Genomic DNA, 22,748 nt, shown 5'->3' on the forward strand with positions numbered 1-22,748 from the left:
TATAAGGGGCATATGGGGCATACCGCATACTACTAAAAAAAATAAAAATATACTTGCGCAATATTTTGGTATGGTCAGAATATAATGCAATTGGTATTACTGTATGGGTATTAAAATACTTCTGACCAAAAATTTTGTTTTGTCAGCTATTCGAGATTTTGAATAATGATATTTCACCAATTCTAAAAGCTATTATTCGCGATTTCGTGGTGTTTTTTCAGTTTTTCTTGATTAGTTTTTAGATAATAGAATTTCTTGATTAATAATGGTTCATCACTAAACTCCCAACTCTTGGACTTGGATAATGTCTTCCACCTACTTACCCTTGTATCAGATATGATTTGCTGTTGATTTTGTTCAACTAGGAACAAGCGACAAGCTTGAAGCTTCTATTGAAGACTGCATGATATATATGTTGTATCTCATCTTTAAAATTTGGAAATACTTAAAGATGATTATAATCATATGTTAAATATGATATATATATGTTACTCCTAAATATGGGATTTTGCAAGTTGATACCAATGAACTAGGATATTTTGAAAGATATTGTTGCATGTAGATGGCGTGGAGCAAAAGTTAGCGTGATCGAATGAGTTGAAGTTGAAGGGAAGCTCGATTAGCAAGTAGTCTGTTAGGAAAATATGATTTGAAGATATTCTCTGTACCATTCCAGTTTTTGTTCAGTTTCAGATATTCAATTTTTCAGTGTCTTTGTTGCAGTGTTCCATTACGATTGCATGAAATTATTTTGACATGGGTGACCTAGATCAAGTTTCGCCCATTAGTAAACAAGTTTTGTTTTAAGTAAATTAAAGCAAATTTTCTCGCCCAAGTCTAAAAAAAAGTTGAATAGATCACTCAAATATAGACATTTTAAACATCATAATGCGTTTCCACAATAGAAAGATATAATTAGAGTTCGTAGACAATTCATGATTGTATCATTCATCAAATACATGCTGTCAAGCATTTAGGAAGGAAATTGGAGATAGAAACATCCCCTTATTCCCCTATTCTAGTTCAAAACAATCCCCACCATGTAGCTGAAAGTTACAAGAAAATGTTACAAGCAAACAAGCTAAGTGCAATAAAACTCGTAGGATAATTTGAATAGCATCCATTCATCCCGAAATTTACTACTTTAAAGCCAAAAGATGAAGCCTCCATAAGCCCATAACGCTCGCACATTGTTTTGCACTTTTGCCCCAGTGCCCCACTGAACCCATCATTGATCAGACTTTTCCCCAAACATACGGTAGTGGCTTTTGTAACTTTGTCCAAAGTCCAACCATTCTTCGACAGTATGTGAAAACACTCATCTCAAATTGCCAACTTATGATCACACACACATATCCTAGATTGTTTTGTAGCTAGGACCTGATTACCTCTTTAGAAAAGTTCAAATCAAAGAATTATAACCTTGGAATTTTTACCAATAGGACTCTAACTAAGTAGCTAGGCACATTCAGTTAATCAGTTTATCAATCTCTGAGTCTAATATCAAGCCTAATATGGCCACTAGAGTCTAATACCATAGACATCAATTTCGTTCGAATTCCTAAAATTTGGATAAGAACTTAGCACAAAATATATACATAATATGATCTATCTATCCTCCAGCATCTGATTTGCCTATGTCAAGATATGTGATCACATCTGTTGAAATTTTAGAAGTTTTGTGACGCCAACAAGTGTTCGTCAACCATGCCCCATCCAAAAATCTACCAGACTGTGAATGAAATCAGATTTCAGTATTTCACATCCCAGTTTCAAAGTCAGCACAAGGCAAAAAAAAGTTAAAAAATAAAAAAAGAAAGAAAGAAAAAACATAACCTGCTTTTGCTCACCAAATGAATCTGCTTCCATCATTTTTCTCTCTCCACAGAAAAAAAAATTCCTCAAATCCCAATTTCCCATTTCTCCATTCAATTCCCACAATGCCCAGAATCTCAAATTTCAATTCTGTATATCCTACACTATAAAGTTTCAACCTTTATGAAAAAACCCCCTGCTTTTTTCCAATTTATTTCATGCATTTAAGTAATTTGAGGTTCATTTGTTGTTAGAATCATCTTTCTTGATGTTCCCATGTGTGTAATTGAGTGATCTTTTGACGATCAGCGAAAATTGGAGGTATAAATTGGTAATTATTGAGAAATTTTCCATTTTTAGTTTGTTAAGCTGTTTTTACTTGGACTTATTGGCATTTCATGGATAAAGATTTGTTTTTAGAGAGTTTTGAGGTTGGGCTTTTTAGCTATGTGTTTGTTGTTGTGTGTTACAATTTTAGAGTATTTTGTTGTGAGAAACTCATGCTCATTGCTTCTAATTATATTGTATTGTTTTCTTGTTGATTGAATCTATCAAAGGGTATAAACCATGCACTTTAGGAGATAGATGAAGAAATGCAAAATGTTTCAACATCCATGATTGTATTAATACTATTGAAAACAATTAAAAGACTGAGATATGCATTTGCAGCTTCAGGTTCATTTTGGTATGTTAAGCAAAATGAACTTAAAATATTGTAGGTGATCAGGTCATTCATGTACCCTGTGGTTCCATGTGAATATTTTCCTCACTTGTCTAGTTGAATAAAGAATGAATACATGTGAAGCTCAATACATCCAAAGATTGTTTTAGTGACTGATGTTTATTATGTTTGTGCACATTATTTTGTGATAGTTTTAGTGACTGATGTTTATTATGTTTGTGCACATTATTTTGTGATTGGTCGACTTGTTTTTAATTTTCCAACTGGTATTGTGATTCCGTTTTTAGCATCTGTTGTGTTATTTTTGTATATTTATTTTTAGTATTTTGCGAGTAATGCTGTTGCGCTTTTGTCTATCTACCAGCTAGTTACTTATGGACTCGGAATCACGAGGAAGTTTGCAGGGATCATCTCCGTCGTTGGAAAACTCCCCAAATGATGGTGTAGGACGACATTATGATGAGCATCCACACTGTTCCTTGTGTTCGAGACTTTATATACCAGAAAATGAAGTAAATGATCTTGAACCCTTTGATATATGTGGGGAATGTAAAGTTGCGTATCTTGGAAATATTGATGAAACCATCCCGGGATCCCATCAGAGAAGATCGTTTAGAGGAGGTAGAGCCAGAAACAGCAGTTCTGAGTCAATGGAAGATCTTTTCTCACAGCAATTTTCACATCTCATTAATTTGGTGAGGCAAAACCAACAATCTAGCCCCGTCTCTTCCTTTGGGCCAGAGGCTCAAGTGGTTGATGGAGATACAGCTAGCAGGGTGTTGCAGCCGACAAGTTCACGCACCACACCAAATGGATCTAGAAGATGGTGGAGGCCTGTGTCTGATAATGAAAGTGAGGGTTTTGATAACTTGGATTCTGTGTTTGGGGAGAGTGAATCCATTGCTAGCTTTGGTGGATATGGGGCTTTTCATGGTGAGGGTGATGCTGTTTCTTATAGTGCTTATGGCGGCGAGTCAGATGTTTCTGTTGATGTTCATAGCTTTCTGGACGGGGAAGTGTTCATCCAACCAGACGGTAGAAGCGATTTTGACAGTGATACCGATATTGATCCAATGCATGCGGGCCTTGACCAGTGGAACTCTGAAGACCAAGATGAGGAAGATGAAGATTGGGGAGAAAGCAATGCTGAAGAGAGTACAGTTGGAAATATTGAAGGAGAGCATTGGATTCAACGTGTTCTATCTAGGAGCCCAAATGAAAATAATGGGTCTCCCAATTGGTTGTCTGGGTTGCAGTCTCCTGAAAATGAGAGTACTGTACACAGGAGAGTTCGAGAAATTAGACTCCCTAACATCTTTGCTACCCTACAGGAATCGAGGGTACCGTCTTATGTTGAAAACCCTGATGACTATCTTGATGCTGTAGGCTTTGAAGTACTGCTTGAGCAACTTGCAGAGGCTGATGGCACTAGACGAGGGGCACCACCGGCAGCTGCGTCTTTCGTAGATAATCTTCCTTGTGTAATCATTGATGAGACACATATGAAGCATGGTGATTTGATTTGTGCAGTCTGTAAGGATTCTCTATTGATTGGGACTGCAGGGAACCAGCTACCGTGCATGCATCTCTATCACCCTTCTTGTATTTTGCCCTGGTTAAGTGCAAGGAACTCATGCCCTCTTTGTCGGTATGAGCTTCCAACTGATGATAAAGACTATGAAGAAGGGAAAAGGAACTCGGGAATCAGAGATGAGATTCAGGAGATCCAACAGAGCGAACCAAGCGGGAATAGTTCAGATGACATATCTGATGCTGAGGCAGATGAAGTTTGTGAATTGACCAATGAGGGAACAGGGCAAGGAGAGTTGGTCACTGTGGATTGTGACACTGATACCACTGACAGAGAGCATACACGTGGAGGGTGGCTTTTTCTTGCAGCTACTCCAATTGTTAGTCTTGTTGGCATTGTTCTAGTGTTTTGTTTCCGTAACCCTCTTGCTAATGCGCTAGGGACAAGAGGACATTGTGGCATTCAGTTACAGGGTCAGCAGCATGTTCGTATGTCGCCTGGAAATTTAAGAACTGGCCAGGGAAGAAACAGGAACAGGAGATGGTGGTCCTTCTTCTGAGTGGAACTTGTTTGGTTTTGAACTAGGCTGTCATTGACTGACATTGTTACTGTTTATCTTCAATATATGTATGTGCATTTGGAATGTAGTATAAATATGTGAGTGACGCTTCATCGGTTATAGGTTTTACTTTTTTCATTTTGAAATTGGATTTTGAATAAAATGAGCACAAGTGACCAACAATTGGAATATTTTGGGTCGGATCTTCATGATTATTGTGCCACTGCCTGATAAAAGTTCCAGTGAGCGGCACTGGGATAGGAGGATAGATGTAATTTTCAACTGGTGTCAAATGGGTCGGGCTTAAAGGAGGGCTTAAGTTTCAAAGTCTAGGCTATTACTTTACCCTCCTCTCAAAGACTTGAGGGCCGGATAGGCCCAGCCTACGAATGTGTGAGAGTTTCATTTTGAGGGTTTTTTCGGCCTATGGACCAAGTCGAGGCGGGCGGGCTAAGAGTTTGAGGGCCATTTTGACACCCCTTTTCAAGTGAGAACCGTTGTACCACGTGCATGAAATATTACTTCGGAAACTAAGACACATTCTACTTTTACTGTCAGTGTGCAAACACTGTGAAGTCTTAGTACCAATGCTAAACATAGCTTTTCTCCCTACCACTAGACTTTAATGTAAACTATAGATAAAGAAATAGCTTATAGCTGAGTGTTCATACAGCAGGTTCGGGTGCAGAGTTTTGTGACTAAGGCTTGGAGTCCTAGAACTGGTTTGTCTCAAGTTGCCAGAAACAGACCTCTTTGCAAATTTATCTCCAGCGTCGTCATTAGAGTATTAAACGAGTATTGTGAAGAGTTGAATCTTGTGTCAGAGGTTGTCGACTAGATTTTTTAAGCGGGGTTCCAAAAGTGTAAAACTTTTATTTCATGCAACAATATGTATATGTGCAATGGATGTATAGGGAATGTTATTTTGTCGCATATGCTCTGGCTAAACTTACTTCACAACAAGCTAGAGATTCAGTTTGGTGGTCTAATCCTGAAGTTGTTCGTTCTAATCTGCCGGCAAGTCTAGCCAATTTAGATATGAAGGAACTTTTCTTAGGTTCATTGTATAAATAAATGCTTTACTTTTTAGAGATGTAACTGCAACTTGTACTTATCGCCACTGTGTATAATAATTATATAATTTCCAAGTTACCAAAAATAAAATTTTAGAGATGTAACTGCAACTTTTACTTATCCCAAACGTAAATCAATAGTTCAAACCGCACTCAAAGGTAGGGCATTTCCCATTGAGATAGGAACTTCTGTACCAGAAACAATAGTATCTCCAATTATAGCCCCTCTTGGATATAAAATATATCTCTTCTCACTATCCCATAGTGTATGAGACAAATATATGCAAAGTTACCAAATAAATAAAGAAGCGACGGTCTTATTTTTGGTCAATCGAAATTTCGAATGCATTAGACTAATCTAGTTTATCACCAATATGTGTATCACTTCTTTTCTTTTTTTCTATACTATTTGAAAGCTAGCCAAAGAATCAGGAAAGTACTTTTAACTGTTTACGATCTAATCCTTTCATCAGGAGTTCAGAAGATCGCAACTTTGTGACAGTATGATACTGTTAAAAAATATAACTATTTGTCGCATTTATAAAAGTTCAGTCTTCGTGGAAGTTATTATGCAACCTGAAGGGAGTTTTTCATGCCAATATCTCAAGTTGAGCTAAAAGAGAACTGAGGCGGATAAATTAACTCATTTCTCGTATAAACTGATCAATATCTGTAGCAGCTAAAATTAGAAAAAACAATATTCACAGAACAATAATACAGGACTGTTACATGGCTGGCTGAACTTTCCAAAAAAAGAGAGGAAGAATTACAAGGTTCAAAATATATATATATTATGCCACTTTGACTGGAGAATCAATTCCATCGGTGGTGTTATTTTGCTGTCCCCAGAGCTCAGCGTATCTTCCTGATATTGACACAAGAACATCATGGGGTCCTTGTTCAACAACTTTCCCATTCTCCAGAACAATAATCTGAAAATCACAACAATTGATTAATCGAAACCAGTAGAATAGGCTATTTCCAGTCCTATCGAAAGTATGCTAGTTTTTAAACAACAAAATTAAAAGGCTACATATGGCGGAGATTAATTTTATAAGATAAGTAACAGTAACCCGTACGTCACAATACAGAGGCCAACACCACTCATGATACCTTCAAATGCACTTATACTGAATTTCAAGAGTAGCGTTGCTGATTTTGAAGCAAAATCAATGGCGGCAAACAAATAAAAAGTTTTCCAGAACCGACCTAAAATGTATTGTAATATCCACCTTCTGAATATGAAATCTTGACTGCATGTCGGTATTGTAAATTTTTCAAGAGGCAAATCTATTGCCATTGATATACTGACACACCCGAAATTTAAACTCAGGATATTTAAATTGCTCGTTTTGTAATTTATGCAATTTTCGTGATACTTCAAGACGTGTGGAAGCTATTCCAGGATATCAGTACAGATGATATTACAAATAGCGTAGCCACTGGTAAGAGTGCCAAGCCTCCAAAGGCACCTAAACTGTCATGAGCGGTGTAGCCACGAGTGGATCGCGGTAGAGGTGCACTAATGTCACGAGTACCGTTACGGTCAAGTTTTCAATATATTGACACGCCATTTTAAATTAAAGACTACAACTTCCACATAGGCATCTGACTATCATTACTCCGGCCACAAATACACTCCAGGATTCCAATCACACCAATCACTTCTACAAGTTTCTGAGTATTATGGAGCTATTTACATTTTAGTATTTTACCAATAAAATGTAGTACAGGAAGAAGATCCTACGCAAACCAAAACTAATAGGCTGCGTACTAGGTGTAGTAAAAAAGAATATGTGAAAGACTCACCTCATCACATTGCATTGCGGTAGTAAGCCGATGTGCAATGAAAATCGACGTTCGATTATTTGCTAGGGATTTTAACGAATTTAGTATCTCTGCTTCTGTTGTACTGTCAAGAGCGCTAGTAGCTTCATCACATAACCTAATATTGCTTCCAAAAAAAGATCAATAGAAACAAAACCAAATCTACAACAATGGATACTAACAGGTCTTCCTACCCCAATGTCAATTTACTAACAGATCACCTAACAACTCTAAAAATAATAGGATAATCACTAATTCAAACATTGCATCACTGTGTCTTATTTGAGAATGCAGGAAGAGGGGTGTGTGTGTGTGTGTGTGTGTGTGTGTGTCAATGACATGATGGAAAGAGACACTTGATGAAGTAGGAAGATAACTTACAAAATAGCAGGAGCTTTCAAGAATGCACGAGCAAGGCCACTCTTTGCTTTTCGCCGCCACTCAACTGTAAGAAGACAAATTACAATCAGTATCTTCTCTTTCTCTATTCACTAAACAAGTAACATGTCAAAGTCTTCAAAAACTTAAAAAGCCATAGAAAAATGAGATAATGACCAAAAAATACAACAAACTTTGCATGTTGTTTCAAAAAATACAACGTAGTTTTTTTTAATTCAAAAAATACAACGAACTTTCAATTTGTTTCAATTCATACATTAATTTGACGGTAGGCTTATGTGAACAGTTAATGTGATGTGTCTATTATCAAATATAAATTAGGTGGATAATGTGATGACATGTGGCCCAAAATCAATACTCTAAATTAACTTGTCCATGTGGCGGCATCTAGGGCGTTCAGATATAACTCAATCCAACGCCCAATATTTCTTCACCTTCATCTTCTATCAAACCACCAACCCACCACCATCTCCACTGCCGCTAATGGTTATTCACAACTCGAAATACTAGCAAAAAAGAACTTAACTCCCCATTCACCATAAATTCACCAACACCCCATTTTCCAATTTCAATACCAATTGTATTTTCAAACTTCATTATCAATTCTCTTCTCTAAAAAATGGAGTTATATAATTCTTGATTATTTTTTCAATGGTTCGAATTTCACTCCAAAATTAGTCAAATTCAGAAATAGATATATAAGAAAATGAGAGAACTCGAAAAAAAAGATGTAAAATGTGGAGGTGGGGGTGTGGGGGCAGTGGTGTGGTGGAGGAGGTGGTGGGATAAAAGATGAAGAAGATGATTGATAATCGGTTTAATCTATTTTAGTTGGAATTTTGAAATTTCAGAATTTCAGAATATTGGTGATAGTCCACCTCCCTCACGGAATTTTAGTGAGGGAGATTTGGGGTTTTTTTAAACAGTCAACATAAGCATTCCTCCAATTAATTTGACGAAATGATAGATTGAAACAAACTGAAAGTTCGTTGTATTTTTTGAAACAACATGCAAAGTTTGTTGTATTTTTCAGTCATTGTCTCTAGAAAAATACTTCCATAAGAGAAAAGACAGTACTTCTGCAAGATTTGTATCAAAACATGGCTGCTAAAGGATCACAAGGGTGCTACCAGAAAATTATTATTATAACATTGGCATAAGTCTAGTACTCTTGCAAATGCTTTGCAATGTCATTAGCATGGGAATTCTTTGAACAACATATATTATTCCAATAGGAACACAAAATACTTCATATTACTGATCATAGAACAAAACACACACACACACACACACACACAGAGAGAGAGAGAGAGTTACATGTTGTAAGTGGAGCTTAATAGTTTTAATCAAACATATCTATACTTTCATCGATCAGAGGGAGAAAAAATAAAATAAAAAATAGATCACATGGAATTCAAACAAACAAAACATGGCTGGGAACTTCTAATACTACCATCCTCAGATGGACTATCAAGCAAGCGGCAGACGAGTATTTAACAACTCTATGAAATTCCTGCCTACAAAATTTATTTGCCAAAACCAACTCCATAAACAAACTTCTAGTCTATGATGTTCTTCTAGATGTTCCGAGGAAAAACAGCAAAAACCATTAGTCGGATGATTAACAGCAGCATACTGCACACAATTTGAGGACTGAACTTAAACTACTACAGTACTTTTTTATTGCTATTGTACTCCATTTATTTGAGCAGGACAAGGTGGCATTTTCCTTTAAAAGAGAGGACCAGTAATCAATTTATTTGTAAGACAACAAATGCTAACCTTAAGTCCACGTTCTCCAACCATAGTTGAATATTTCTCTGGAAAGCTCATTATGGTATCGTGGATGGATGCGCGGCGAGCAGCATCATACACCTGAATGTCAAGCAGTAAGAAATAAATTGACACTGGAAACTTGGAAAAGAACTAAAGTTAATAATGGAATTGGGCACGAACCTCCTCCTCTGTTGCTGATAGACGGCCATAAGCAATATTGTGGTAAATTGTGTCATTAAAGAGTACCTGTCCATTAAGCACCACACAGCAAGTTAATCACGATAGTCTTAAATGTCAAAAGTTTGTGAAGTTGGTAAAAGCAAATGAATGTGAAAAACTGCAAATGCTTTCAATTTTGATGAACTCACAGTATCCTGCGGTACAACACCAATAGATCTTCGGAGACTCTCCAATGTCATATCTTTTATACATTGGCCATCTATTGTTATCTGTGAAAAGGACATTATTTAGCAAGTTATTCCAATGACAAACTTAAATGTGAAACATCAAAAACTTCAGTCTTGACAGAACATGTGATGCCAACAACTTATAATACTCCCACCTTCATAATGGAGTCAAATGACAAACACAGTATAATATTGTAGAAAAATTATTTCTTTTCTTCCCATTTTGGTAATTCAGAGTTTCAGACCCATCAAATGCAATAGAACCAAGAAAAATTTCTTGTTGTTCAATAGAGAAGAAGGTTTTAGAATGTCTGATACTGATAAGATATCCAACAACCTCTTATAGGGGTTTCACGTACAATACCACAAGTTCAATTCAGAGACATTTGTTATGAAGCATCATATATAAACAAAATGAGGGTAACCAAAATTTGTCCGAATAAATACTTATAAGCCCCAGACTCTGAGTAAGATGAAGCTGGTCCATTCATCAGAGCATAAAGAAAAAAATGTAAGAGACACAGTTTTACCACTCTTATAGCTAAAGCGAACAAACAGAGGATGTTGATAATCGTGCAAGCGCTTTACGCATTTGAATAACTTTAAATTGAGAAAGTTATTCCATATTCTTCTCTTTCCAAGCTAAAAGAATTTAAGTTATACTCCACATTTTTTTTGTGTGTTTGGGGGGGGGGGTGGGGGGTGGGGGTGTTACCAAATAGTGAAAACACTGGACCGAAATAAATAGGAAGTAAGAAACATAGAACTTGGAACAAATTCCTGCAAGATCGCAAGCTAGAGAAACCACACTTTTGTTAAGACTTTCATATTTTCATGTATCATACGGTTATACATTTAAAAGTTAAGCCACCGCTAAACGGCTAAGAATGAAGACATGGCCTACTAGGTTCCACTCCTACAATTTAGTTTTACGTATATAACTCTTTGGGAGTCAAGTGACAACAATATATTCCAAACTTCAGTTCTTTTCTTTATAATAAATATTTTGAAGTGAATGGAGATCAAAACTCAAAAGAATTCTGCTTCTGAATAATAATCAGAGAATGAAAATTTAAAATGTTAAGTGTATATATTGATATCGCTGCACTCAAGGTTGATTGAAGCAAGTTGACCTTCCCTCTTAAAATATGAAAATGTCCACCATAAGAGGGCGGGAGGACCATGATCCTTGGTGAAACATGTAGAAAGCTAACACTTGGGAATCAAAAACGACTAGACCACATCACTAACGCAAAAAACATGTATATATATATATATATATAAAAATGATAAGCTAAACTAAGCAACAACAATTACGTGGAAAACCATAACAATACCGGAGGTAACCACGCCAATATAAGAAGGAAATGAACTAAGATACAATAGAAGAATTGATGCTTACAGCTCCAGAATGAGGATCAAAAAATCTGTAGAGTAGTCTAAGTACGGTTGACTTACCTGCAAATACATCACATAGTGAAAAATTTATGGTGCTGAAGGAAATCGAAAGCAAAATAACATTATGATCCAAGAAAGGGAGCTCATATGCAAATCTTTCATATATTTCTGCTTGAACCTCACTATGATGGTTATAGCAAACAAATTAGCCTAATTTACATAAGTGAACTAGTTCTCTGTTGTTTAAAACTGTACTTGGGCATAAATAGCCGTGTCGTGTCCTTTGTAAATGGTTCTAGCTCAAGACAACAATAATATCTCCCCAATTAATATGGGGTCAGGTGAAAAACTTTGACATATTCATTCAAATATATACTTGGGGAATTCAACTGACTTCAAATCTGTTCTAAAGATCTTCAACCTTTGTCCTTTCTGTCTTTGTTTTATTTATTGAGAACCATCAACCTGGTAAAAAAAACGACTGGCCTGTTAAAGGCTAAGAATTCTTATAACACATTTATATAAACATCCTCTTTCCAGGACTATGAGAGATCCCAATGGCCTCCAAGAACCCATTACAATGTCCCACTTCCTCCATTGGGTAGCAAAAAAGTTTTCCCACAAACAAAGTTCCGTGAAACATAACCACAGGCTTTCATCATATAAATGTCATGTTGTCTTCTCCTATTTAGCCTACTGTCAAGGACATCATTGACAATGAGGCACCAATACATTATGTCTTCCACTGATGCACTTGATACAAGAGATATGAGACTCCTCAAGACTCTTCTTAATCTGTTCGCAAGGACTTTGTGATGATCTTATAAATGGAATAGAGCAAGCTAATGGGTCTACAATTGGTGATTTTCACGGCCCTTCAGAATAAATTTTAAAAATGTGGTATTAAGGGGCCAACCAATGAAATTACTTTATTGAAACAAACAAAACGCTCAATGCATCGAGGCCTCCCATCTACACTATGCTCAAAAGAGATATCTCACATGTCATCGTGCACCTTAGAAGTTCATTAATGGACATAATGGCACTCACCAAAGATGCCGCCTCTTTATCAAAATGACCTCTACTTCTTTCCAACCACACCGCCCACACAATTGCAGAAGGGAGCATACTACATATATAATGACCTCTTCCCGATTGGATCCACACATTCCATGAGACTAGTGACCTCTTTAGTGAATCAGGACAAACCCAATAGAACCCCAAACAAATTAATAAAGAAACTACCAGGCCACCAAGGAAAAGGACACCAAATGAAAGTATGATTCACTGAGTCACCATTAGTACCAGACAAAGTTAGTACTTAAGAGGTTCTTGATAAATCTCATCCCAAGGTTATGAACGGTTGGAAACTGCTTTAAAGATGAACACAACAGAAAGTCTCCCATTCTGATACATTAAAGATCAAGAACGCAATCATCTATTTTCTCCGTAGTTTACATACCTAGAGTTTTTTCTGTTTTTTTTTTTTTTTTTCCTTGAGGTCCCACTCCTCTCAAATTACACCAAAGGAGCCTAAACTTCATTGGAGATATCAACAACTCTTCACTGGAGACCAAGTCATCAAGCAAATCATCATCAGCCCCTAAATCCAATCCAATGTTGGAATCGCTATTGCCATGTATTTCAGCAAACTCCCTTTCCTTTTGTTTGAACTTTATCTCCCAAAGGGTCTGAGTTGCACTCTACTGCAAAGTTTCTCCACTTTACACTCAATTACACTTTGATGCACATCACCAAACAAATACAGATGCGTCTCTTTCTATTAAAGCTTCACATACATATCTAAATCTGGAGCCACTTCATGCTACCTGCCTAAATAAATTAAAAATGTTCATCATATGATTCCCGGCGTCTCCTCGAATGCTCCGGCAATATCTATATGTAATCTTGGATTGCCTTTTGTTTCATCACCGAAAGGGTTCAAGGAATAAAATGTCCCAAAACATGCTCCATGTGCCACATATATTTGTCGAAATGGACTATGGAAGCAGAAACATGTATGAATATGACCTCCTGGTCGCTTTAATTCAATGAAAGATAACAAATAAGAAACTGGTAATAGTTGTGCTAGTACTTGCAAGAAACCATATATAAGACATCTAGAAACTTATTTATCCCAACAGGTTCAGATAACAAAAGGGTAAAAAGGAAAAGAAATATAAAATGTGTCAGCTCCAAAAGCTTACCACTGCCACTAGTCCCAACAATGGCTACACTATTTCCAGCAGGTACAACAAAAGAAACCCCATCAAGAATATTGCGCTCAGTTAGATACCTGAGTACACCAAAGGAAAACTAGGTAATCCATTGATCATCATCTATGGCAACAGGAAAACAGACAAAAAAACAAGGAATAACATTTACATAATAAGTTTGAAAACAAAATAGCAAAATATTAAGTTCATCTGAACAGAGCAAGGTGTGATGCCCATGGAGATCTAGTCCACATCTGGTACGGACGACCTTGGACAAATGGTATTGTGTGGCCACTTACTTATGTCAAGGCCTTTTGAGATGAAAACCCACACCTATAGATAGGCCAGTCTTGGGCCTTTGGGTGGCTAAGTTGGGACAGTATTGACATGGCAGTATGTGATGGGTCGTTACATTTACTATATGGTCAATATACTGTTATGGGCATTTGGATGGCTAAAGGGCAATGTAAATGTCTTCTTAAAAACAAGAGGAAAAGGGCAAAACAAGCAAAGCAAAAAGAAGCTCGCTGAAAAAATAAATATTCTTGGGAAATATTGTGCAATTGTTCATCCAACGAGATGATATTATAGGTGTAGCAGTAACTACATCTGAGTTGAAAATTTGCATTTAAGATTAGGTACTTTATTAACTTGATGAACACGCTAAACCAGACACGTACCCAAAGTGGACATTGTCAAACTGAATGCTTCCTCCACTCAGCTTTAGTGGTTTTGCATCAGGTTCATCTCTAATTTCAGGCTTATCCTAATAAATCAACAAAGAGTGTAATTAAGCACTTGCAAAATCAATCTACCAAAGTGCAATATAAGGTGCCCTAAGTAAACAAAAATTTGTTACACTGATTAAAATTAGCAAATGTGTATTTTTCTTGTCAGTTGAAACAAATTATTTAATGAAACTGAGAACTAAATCATGAAAAGAGAAGACAAATGGGATAGGCTTAAATTGCTTAATTTAAATGATAAATAAACAAATCTAACTTTCTTCCAAGCCCACATATAATCCCAAATACTTGACTGAGAAAAAGTAATTAATTTACTTGAAGGAACAATCAGCTAAACCCCTCCCCCCACACACCCAAAGTCCTAAACACAAGCACAGAGACCGCATCAATATCATGTGTCTTGTATACATTCAGAGAAGCAGAGTTTCAACAGATTGTTTAATACTGAATCATGCAACTGCCGCTACAAGTATAAACAGTCTGCAAAGCAAGATAGATATATAAAGACCCAGGAAAGATACCTCGAGTAACTGAAACATGGATTTCATGTCAATAAGACTCTGTCTAGTCTCACGATACACACTTCCAAGGAAATTGAGAGGAAGAGAAAGCTGAAACAGAAGGCCATTGACCATTACCTGTTGTTCCAAAATAACATGCAATTCATGAGACACAGTTTTAAATAAACTTGTAGTAAAATGAAGACTAATAATAATTCAGTGTTACCAAATCACCAACAGTCATCTCGCCATTCATAATACCATGTGAACATAGTACCATTGCTGCTGATAGGGCGGTGCTAAATATCACATTCTGGCCAAAGTTTAAGTAAGCAAGGCTACTTTGTGTCTTCAAAGAAGCATCCTCATATTCTAGAAAATATCATTATCATCATAAGTCAGTCATCAGTAACATACCCACAGAGAGTTACAAACTTTTTATATCGCAGAGAATTATAAATTCATGTGCACAGCTTTTCCATTGCAAAATTTCAGCAAGATACATAATCACTCATGCTAATTAGAACTAGGACACATTAGGTCCGTTGTCACGATGTTAAGATGCAAAAACTTTAGGATTCTTCAGAGTTTTGTGAAAAAATATATATTATGTAAAGTACAATGAAGTTCTTGGTTTTGCAATTTCTACTGACCATTTCTTGATTTAACAGTACTTTTAACCGAAACACCCCTCCGGAGTGTCGTGAATAACATCTTAAAACCATGGAAGCTTCAACTTAGAAATACTAAAAATAATAAAAAGACAAAGGGACAATGAATGTTTCACTCTCTCTTTTTCTCCTTTCTTAGCACTAGCCAAACCTAGTAAGCAATTTGGAATATAAAGGTATAAATTAGGTTAGACAAAGATAAAACATACAATATTTGTTTAAGTTCAAAGAAAAATGTATTACAGGCATCACTACATATTGTGATTGGTATTATTTTGGGCAAAAGTTTTTGCAATAAGGAAGCTACGATGCGTGAAAAATTCAATTATTGGAAAAAATTAAATGTATCATTTGGATATTTAAAAAAAATAGGGACAACTATCAGGGTTATGTATCAACCAGGGAGATTAAACCCAAAATCTAATGTGAATAACATGTACGATCAGTGGCAGAGCCAAGGGTGTGCAAGGGTCAGCAGTTGCACACCCTGAACTTCTGCAAAAAAAAAATAGTTGTACTATTCCATCTTTATCTTATCTAAAAATAGACACTGTAACAATTTGCTACCCCCAAAGTATCAAATAAAGAGCACACTATCATTTTTCTATCCCTTGATTTGCTTAAGATTTATGAACTGACTGATCTTGTACTAAAACTGGGAGCACCCTATCATTTTTCAAATTAGAAAGAGATAAAAACCTTGTTCGGTCAGTTCTTCATCACTTTTGTTCAATTCTTCTTCAGTTTCTTCTCCCCTAATAAACATGAACAAGACCCTGTGTGGTTGAATAACTCCCACTAAGTTCATCTTTGACTCTTCTTTGCAATTTCTCTTCTTTCTCAAATCCCTAAATTCTCAAACTTTAACACCCTATTTCCCTAAAGTCTTAAATTCTAAATTGAAAGATTTGATACCTTCTTCTTATGAAGTTCATCTCTTAGTATTGGAAATTTGATTAGTGTTACAGTTGCAACCCAATTGAGTTATTTACAAGTTATAAATTGAACTCATGTTTTGGATAATTAATGTACAATTTTGTTAGGAATTTCTGAATTTTTGTGTAATGAATTTCGATCCTCTTTTTGAGTAAATTGTAAAATTTTCAATAATTTTGCCCACCCTGAAAAACATTTCTGGCTCCAACACTGTGTAAGATTGCTTACTTTTACCATAACAAAAACAAACAAATCATTAGGTAAAGGTGAAACCTTCTCAAGGACTCACATCAAATTATGTCCATCTATGATACCCGAAATTACTTTCATGTGTTTCAGATTAAGTTAAGAAAAATAAAGAAGCACCCACGAGGAATTAATCCCATGGTTCATAATCACAGGTGCTTGTGAAGTAGAATGTCCGAGTCCAACCACAGGGGGGGGGGGGGAACTCTTATCAATTAATCATCCTAGCGAAAATCACTATCAAGCCAACCACTGAATGCCTACTTCAGATACATTATAGTTTTTTTCTACTTCATCATAACCTTGTAAGAAGGAACTTTATGTGTTAGACATTAAATATAAAAATGAAAAAGACAAAAATAAAAATTGGCATAAGAAACTATGAAACAAAAGATAAAACTTGTCACTTACTTTTCAAGAACTCATCATATTTCTCAGTTTCATAGCCCTCATTGTTGAAATACTTGACAGTCTGGAGCATTACATGAGTAAAATCGTTAAGAAAAGAAATGCAGCAGGCAATAAACTGAGATGAAGCCCTAAAGAAGCTTAATAATTCACGACAAAAACAATTACAACCTCACCTCATAATTGATAAGTGAATCAATGGCCCTCGAACTTGCATCATTATCAGCTTTATTCATGGCCTGCCTAAACTTAGTTCGCCACTGGAAGCATCATGGAAACCGTCAAAAAAATTGATAACGAATGGGACTTCTTGGGAAAGGATATTAAATTAGTATGTTAGTAGTATAGCAAAATTAGTACCTGTGTCACAACCAAAGTAAAAGCAGCATAGGCAACAACTGATAAGGATGTGATCCATGCAAAGGATGCCCCAAATTTGTATGCTAGTATACCCGACACCATTGAGATCTGAAAATTTTATTTGTTAGTAACAGCCAAGAACAGGTATGAAATAAGATTTAAGAAAACATAATCCAACGGGTAAAAAAATTGGCCTGGCCTAGAACAATCGTGCCCCACTATTAATTACGTATCTAAACAAGAGCTCTACAGTTCACTCATTCTTCAAGGAAACTATTTGAAGGACCAAGAAAGCCTAACAACAAGCAAGCCAATAAGATGATACCTCTAATATGGTGGGCGCAACATTGAATACCATTGCTGAAAGAATAAAATTTATCCCACGGCTACCACGATCAATTATGCGATTTAGCGCACCAGTTTGTCGGCTGGAAAATAAAGATTCAAAAGTCAGATATGAAAGTGCACCTATTTAAACACTTAATAAATATAGAAATAAATACACTTGACTAAGCTATTTCTTTGTAAACATAACTCGACTAATATCCTACTGATGCATATTAGACTGATGAACTTAAAATTGGGAGTATATACATTCTTAGGGAGAATTTTCAGCTTTAGCTTGATCATAGAAATAAATACACATGAACTTTCGATGGAAGCAGTCTTATATTATAATTCTACCACATGTGAATTTTCCAAACAAAATTAATATCTTCAAAAGAACATATTCAAGATAGGTTCTTAATTGAAGAGGAACATATGTTAAGACCTACATTTGCTATTTTACTTCCCTCAACAATAACAAGAATTTCCAAGTTGATATGCTGAGAAAAACATGACATGCCAAAATGATAAGATGATGAAGAAAAAAGGAGTTTGCAAGAAATGCAATAACCACTATGTAATTTTCCAATAACACTTCCTCTGTCATGTTACTCTAGAAATACTTTTTTCTTATTTTGCGGATAAAATAAAAGTAACAAATGCATGCATGGCAGTGAGGATGGATGAAAGCAGGTCAACAAGAGAGAATTCAAGATGTCCTATACAATACCTTAAATGATATCGAAGATCCAGATTATGCAAATGTGCGAAGACCTGCAGAAGTCAAAGTGATATATGAAGATGGCATACAGGCATGTCAAGAATGAGCTACATGAGGCTCACTTGATAGATAAAAAAAATTAATTAGAACGTAAAAGGTTGGCGTTGTTACCTGCCTAGAAACTGTGCGGATTGTCCGTGAGGCTACCTTAGAAAACACAGCATTCCGCAATTCTGCCGACCAAAGAATTGAGTGAGTGTTTTGACACTTAACATCCAAGGAACAGACCTTAAACACAAATAGTTTTAGCGTGAAATGAATACTAAACAAGCATTATGATGCAAGTGCTTGTTATCTCTTGAAACAAAATATTTCACTTTAAAAATTTGAAATCTACTCATTCAAAGCAAGACTGAGTGTTAAAGATTACTCTCTATGTAATACCATTGCAAGCTGATGCCCCTGCTCGTGCTATCCCATATCCAACAAGAACAGCTGCGGGACTCACAAAAAGCGCCAAAATAGTCGAATTAGCCGTAGAAAACGAGGCTAGCTGACCACCAGCCCCGCTTGCAACTGACAACCAGTCCACCGCATGTTTGAACAAGAATGGCACTTGAACATTCAAAACCTGGAAAACAGCTGAACATATACTTGTTAGCTAAACTGCCACATTTAAAACATTACATAATAATCCTTTAGAAAAAGATAACTCGCCTTTGCTGTCACTAAAAGACTCAATGCCAATACCACCCTAAACCGAAACTCAAAATTGTCTTTCGACCATAAATACTTTGCAAGCGTTTTAAGTATCTTAACGTCAGCAATTTGTTCTTCCGAATTTCCTTTCTTAACCACCTTATCATCAGTTCGTTTCGCCACGTGATTCGTTCCTGCTATATTACCCGTAGACGTCGAAAACAAAGCATGCCCTCCCTGCACCAAATTATCCAAACCAATTTTTAGCACTATCAAATACAATGGTATACAAAAATGAGATAATAGCATATAAAGAATGAATAACTTACAGGCTCACTATAAGGTTTATTCCCATTGGAAGAAGCATAATCTGATAAAAACCCATTAACATAAAACCCTCTTCTATTTAATTTTCCTAAAACCCGATTGTTTCCATAACTTGTACTGAGAATGTATTGTTGTGAAGAATCCAATAAAAGTTCTTCTGTACGAATTGAGATGGTGTAAAAGCTTGGTGTTACGTAAACTATTAATGATTGGATTGTGTTTGGGTTGAAAGTATGTGGAAAATCTAAAACAACGTGATGCAGATAACATGTTTGACGAAATTCCCCAGTGAGTTTTTATTGAGGGTCAGTTACGTTTACATAAAATGTTTGACGCGCAGAAATAATGTTGACTTTTGAAATTCTTATCGATGTGGCAGAGAGAGAGATATATATATTTAGAACTCGTGCCGGGGATACGGTAAAGTGGTAATTCGAAAAGAGATTTTGAGTACGATTGAATATGGACTGTTATTTACTCAAGATTCATTGATTTTCGTTTCTATTATTATTTTAGATTCATTCAGTTGGGCCGTATTTAATTACACCCCCCCCCCTAGACGAGCCAAATTAGGATTCCCCGGAAAATTAGAGTCATCCCTCAAATGTACACAAAAAAAAACACGGGTCAATCCTAATTTCCCATCTATGAGGTAATACTAGTTCACCCTTAACGAGAATGGTCCAGAGAGCAAAATATCAAAAACTGAGGTATATCACATACAATATGTCTGTATATCGACACTGTGCATAGGATACGTATCCAACATGAATTATTTTTGATATATGGCGTGTCTATGTAAGATAGGATAATATCTTCGTTAATGGACATCTGGGACAAGTGAAGATCGGTGATCTAGGTTTAGCTGCTGTTCTCCGCGGCTCCCAGGCACCTCTTTTTGTCTGTTTGCATCTGATATTTTCACTTCATTTATTTATACAAAAAGAAGAAAAAAAAAAAAAAAACTAATCTTAGTCTTGTTTGGTGTATTAGGTACTCCGAAGTTTATGGCACCAGAGCTCTATGAAGAAGAATACAATGACCTCGTTGAAATCTACTCCTTCGGCATGTGCGTAACTGCAGACTAGAAATGCTTACCTCGGAATTCCCTTATAGCAAGTGCTCCAAGTCTCCAACCCGACACAAATCTACAAAAAAGTAACATGGGTAAGATTGTGCCTAACGTCCTCAATTTCAGAGAACATAACTTGTTTGCTTCATAAAAGAGTTTGTAAAGGTGCTCTGTCTCGATTTAAGTTGATGTCACATGAATTAAACTGGTCTTAGCTCCAACTAAGAGAGACCACTTTTACTGCTAAAAGAGCGAATATCATTTAATTCCTAGAATCTTAAGGTTTCATCTAACTCATGTAACGGTTTCTGTATTGTATAGGTAAAGCTTCCTGGGGCGTTTTACCGGATTCATGAAGAAAAAGATTTGTTGGAAAATGCTTAGAGGTCGTGTCAAAAAGATTGTCGGCTAAGGAGCTTTTGCAAGCTAGATCCATTTCTCTCATTCGATGAAGGAGAGTTGAAGCATGTTCCTAAGACTGGAATACAAAGACCAATGCTCAATGATAATGCACTCAAAAGTCTGATTCATGCCATCATTGCAAGTTGATGCAACAGGAAGTACAGACATGAAAATTGCAGGAAAGATGAACAAAGAGGATGACACTATCTTTCTCAAAGTACAAATTGCTGATAATGATGGTATGCTACTCTCTAATTTCTTGTTCTTCATTTGTATTTGTAAGCACTTTTTCAATTGTTTGTGGAGAACATAGAAAATCGTAACAGGTTCTGAAGTCTATAAATATATATGTACGATATAGCTTCTAAAGAGTGCACTGTGCTTACAGGCTCTGTCAGGAACATATATTTTCCATTTGACATTGTCAGCGACACAGCAATAGATGTTGCAACTGAGATGGTCAAGGAGTTAGAGATCACCGATGGGCATCCTTTAGAAATTGCTGAGATGATTGAGAAAGAGATTTCGGCGTTGGTCCCACATTGGCAGGAATGGGACACACAACAAAACACTCAGGCCCACAGCTTTAGCTTCCAAGATGATGACGTTAATGATGATGAGGATCATATTCATGATAGGCTTCATGGAGACCAAAGAGATCTTGCCTATGATTGGCTTCAAGGTATATGGCTTTAATTTGTTTCTATTTTATTTTTCTTATTTCAGTTTCATACAAGAGATTTTTTCGTTTTCTAAAAATCTTATGTTCATGCAGATGATCTGAATTGTTCCGTGATGATGAAACAACCTTGCAAAGTTCCCACAACTCCGGAAAATACTCCAACTTGAACTATAATTCTAGTGGGTGAACTCGACTTTGATCAGATCCCTCAAGCAAGAAACCATAATCATCAACAAAGTTCAAGGACTCGTCAAAATAACAACTGCACACAATTTTACCCGCAAGAACATCCAAGAAACAGTCAGAGCAACATGCATGGCTACTAATTGTTACAGTCAATGTAAGGATTTTTCACGCTCCAAAGGAGCTTCTAGTTCCAATAAACTATCACAATAGAACCAATCATTCTCAGTTAAGCAGGATGAATTCACTGGTAGACGTCCGTAGCCAGTTGTTGCATAGATCTTTGATGGAAGAAATGACAAGCGTAGATTGTTCAAAACAGCTGGAGCTATTGAAAATATCGGATATCATGCGCCTTGTGAGGTTTCTAGTAAACCAAGGTCAGCCGTGAAGGGTGGTGGTCATTCTTTGAGAGAGAGATGGTAAGAAGGCAGGCGACAAATGGTGAGGTCTTAAGAATTTGAGGTTCGAAGGACATACAAATGTATATATTACTTGTGGTGTGTATATATGGATAGTGCTCAGTGGCATGTAAAACCTTATAATAGTGATCCTACTACTTGTATGATCTAGCTTGAGGTAGTAGTTACTTGTGCATGGTCAAGGTAATAATCCTACTACTTCATGCTCAGAACAATAAGGAATACAACTCCTTCAGAACGCCAACGCTTCTAAAACAAAGATACTATGATGGGATAGTGAAAAAGCTGAAACGCAGATCAAGTGATCTATGCTGGTACAGGGGAAAGTTACTTATAAACTGATTATTATATTCTCGATAGTTA

General features: G+C 36.3%; 2 protein-coding genes and 1 pseudogene across 3 annotated transcripts; 2 read left to right on the top strand and 1 right to left on the bottom strand.

Moving 5' to 3' along the window:
- Positions 1-1,763: 1,763 nt before the first annotated feature.
- LOC147483648 (RING/U-box superfamily protein) lies at positions 1,764-4,770 on the top strand. Of its 2 annotated transcripts, none has more exons than XM_086577146.1 (2): positions 1,764-2,136; positions 2,862-4,770. In XM_086577146.1, the coding sequence occupies exon 2, from the start codon at positions 2,872-2,874 to the stop codon at positions 4,585-4,587; it is 1,716 nt and encodes a 571-aa protein (XP_086433272.1). In that variant the 5' UTR covers positions 1,764-2,136; positions 2,862-2,871; the 3' UTR covers positions 4,588-4,770. The 2 variants fall into 2 exon arrangements, with proteins under 2 accessions (XP_086433272.1, XP_086433273.1); XM_086577147.1 differs by having other exon boundaries at positions 1,794-2,146.
- Positions 4,771-6,292: 1,522 nt separating this feature from the next.
- LOC147483649 (ABC transporter B family member 25, mitochondrial-like) lies at positions 6,293-19,920 on the bottom strand (the record flags this gene model as incomplete). The annotated part of the gene is given in 21 exon segments (XM_086579613.1): positions 6,293-6,592; positions 7,470-7,605; positions 7,869-7,905; positions 7,908-7,932; positions 9,669-9,761; positions 9,843-9,908; positions 10,031-10,111; positions 11,472-11,527; positions 13,675-13,763; positions 14,364-14,449; positions 14,951-15,067; positions 15,156-15,301; positions 17,194-17,254; positions 17,367-17,450; positions 17,551-17,658; positions 17,876-17,978; positions 18,608-18,651; positions 18,770-18,831; positions 19,043-19,229; positions 19,316-19,534; positions 19,627-19,920. Coding segments are annotated over 21 exon segments (2,235 nt in total), but the record flags the coding sequence as incomplete, so codon positions are not given.
- Positions 19,921-20,302: 382 nt separating this feature from the next.
- Positions 20,303-21,967, top strand: LOC147483650 (putative serine/threonine-protein kinase WNK5; annotated as a pseudogene).
- Positions 21,968-22,748: the final 781 nt, after the last annotated feature.

The sequence above is a fragment of the Coptis chinensis genome, chromosome 8, assembly GCF_015680905.1.
Source record: "Coptis chinensis isolate HL-2020 chromosome 8, ASM1568090v1, whole genome shotgun sequence".
Taxonomy (NCBI): Eukaryota; Viridiplantae; Streptophyta; class Magnoliopsida; order Ranunculales; family Ranunculaceae; genus Coptis; species Coptis chinensis.

Coding starts and splice junctions, on each gene's coding strand:
- LOC147483648 (XM_086577146.1), top strand. CDS start 2,872: ATGGACTCGGAATCACGAGGAAGTTTGCAGGGATCATCTCCGTCGTTG.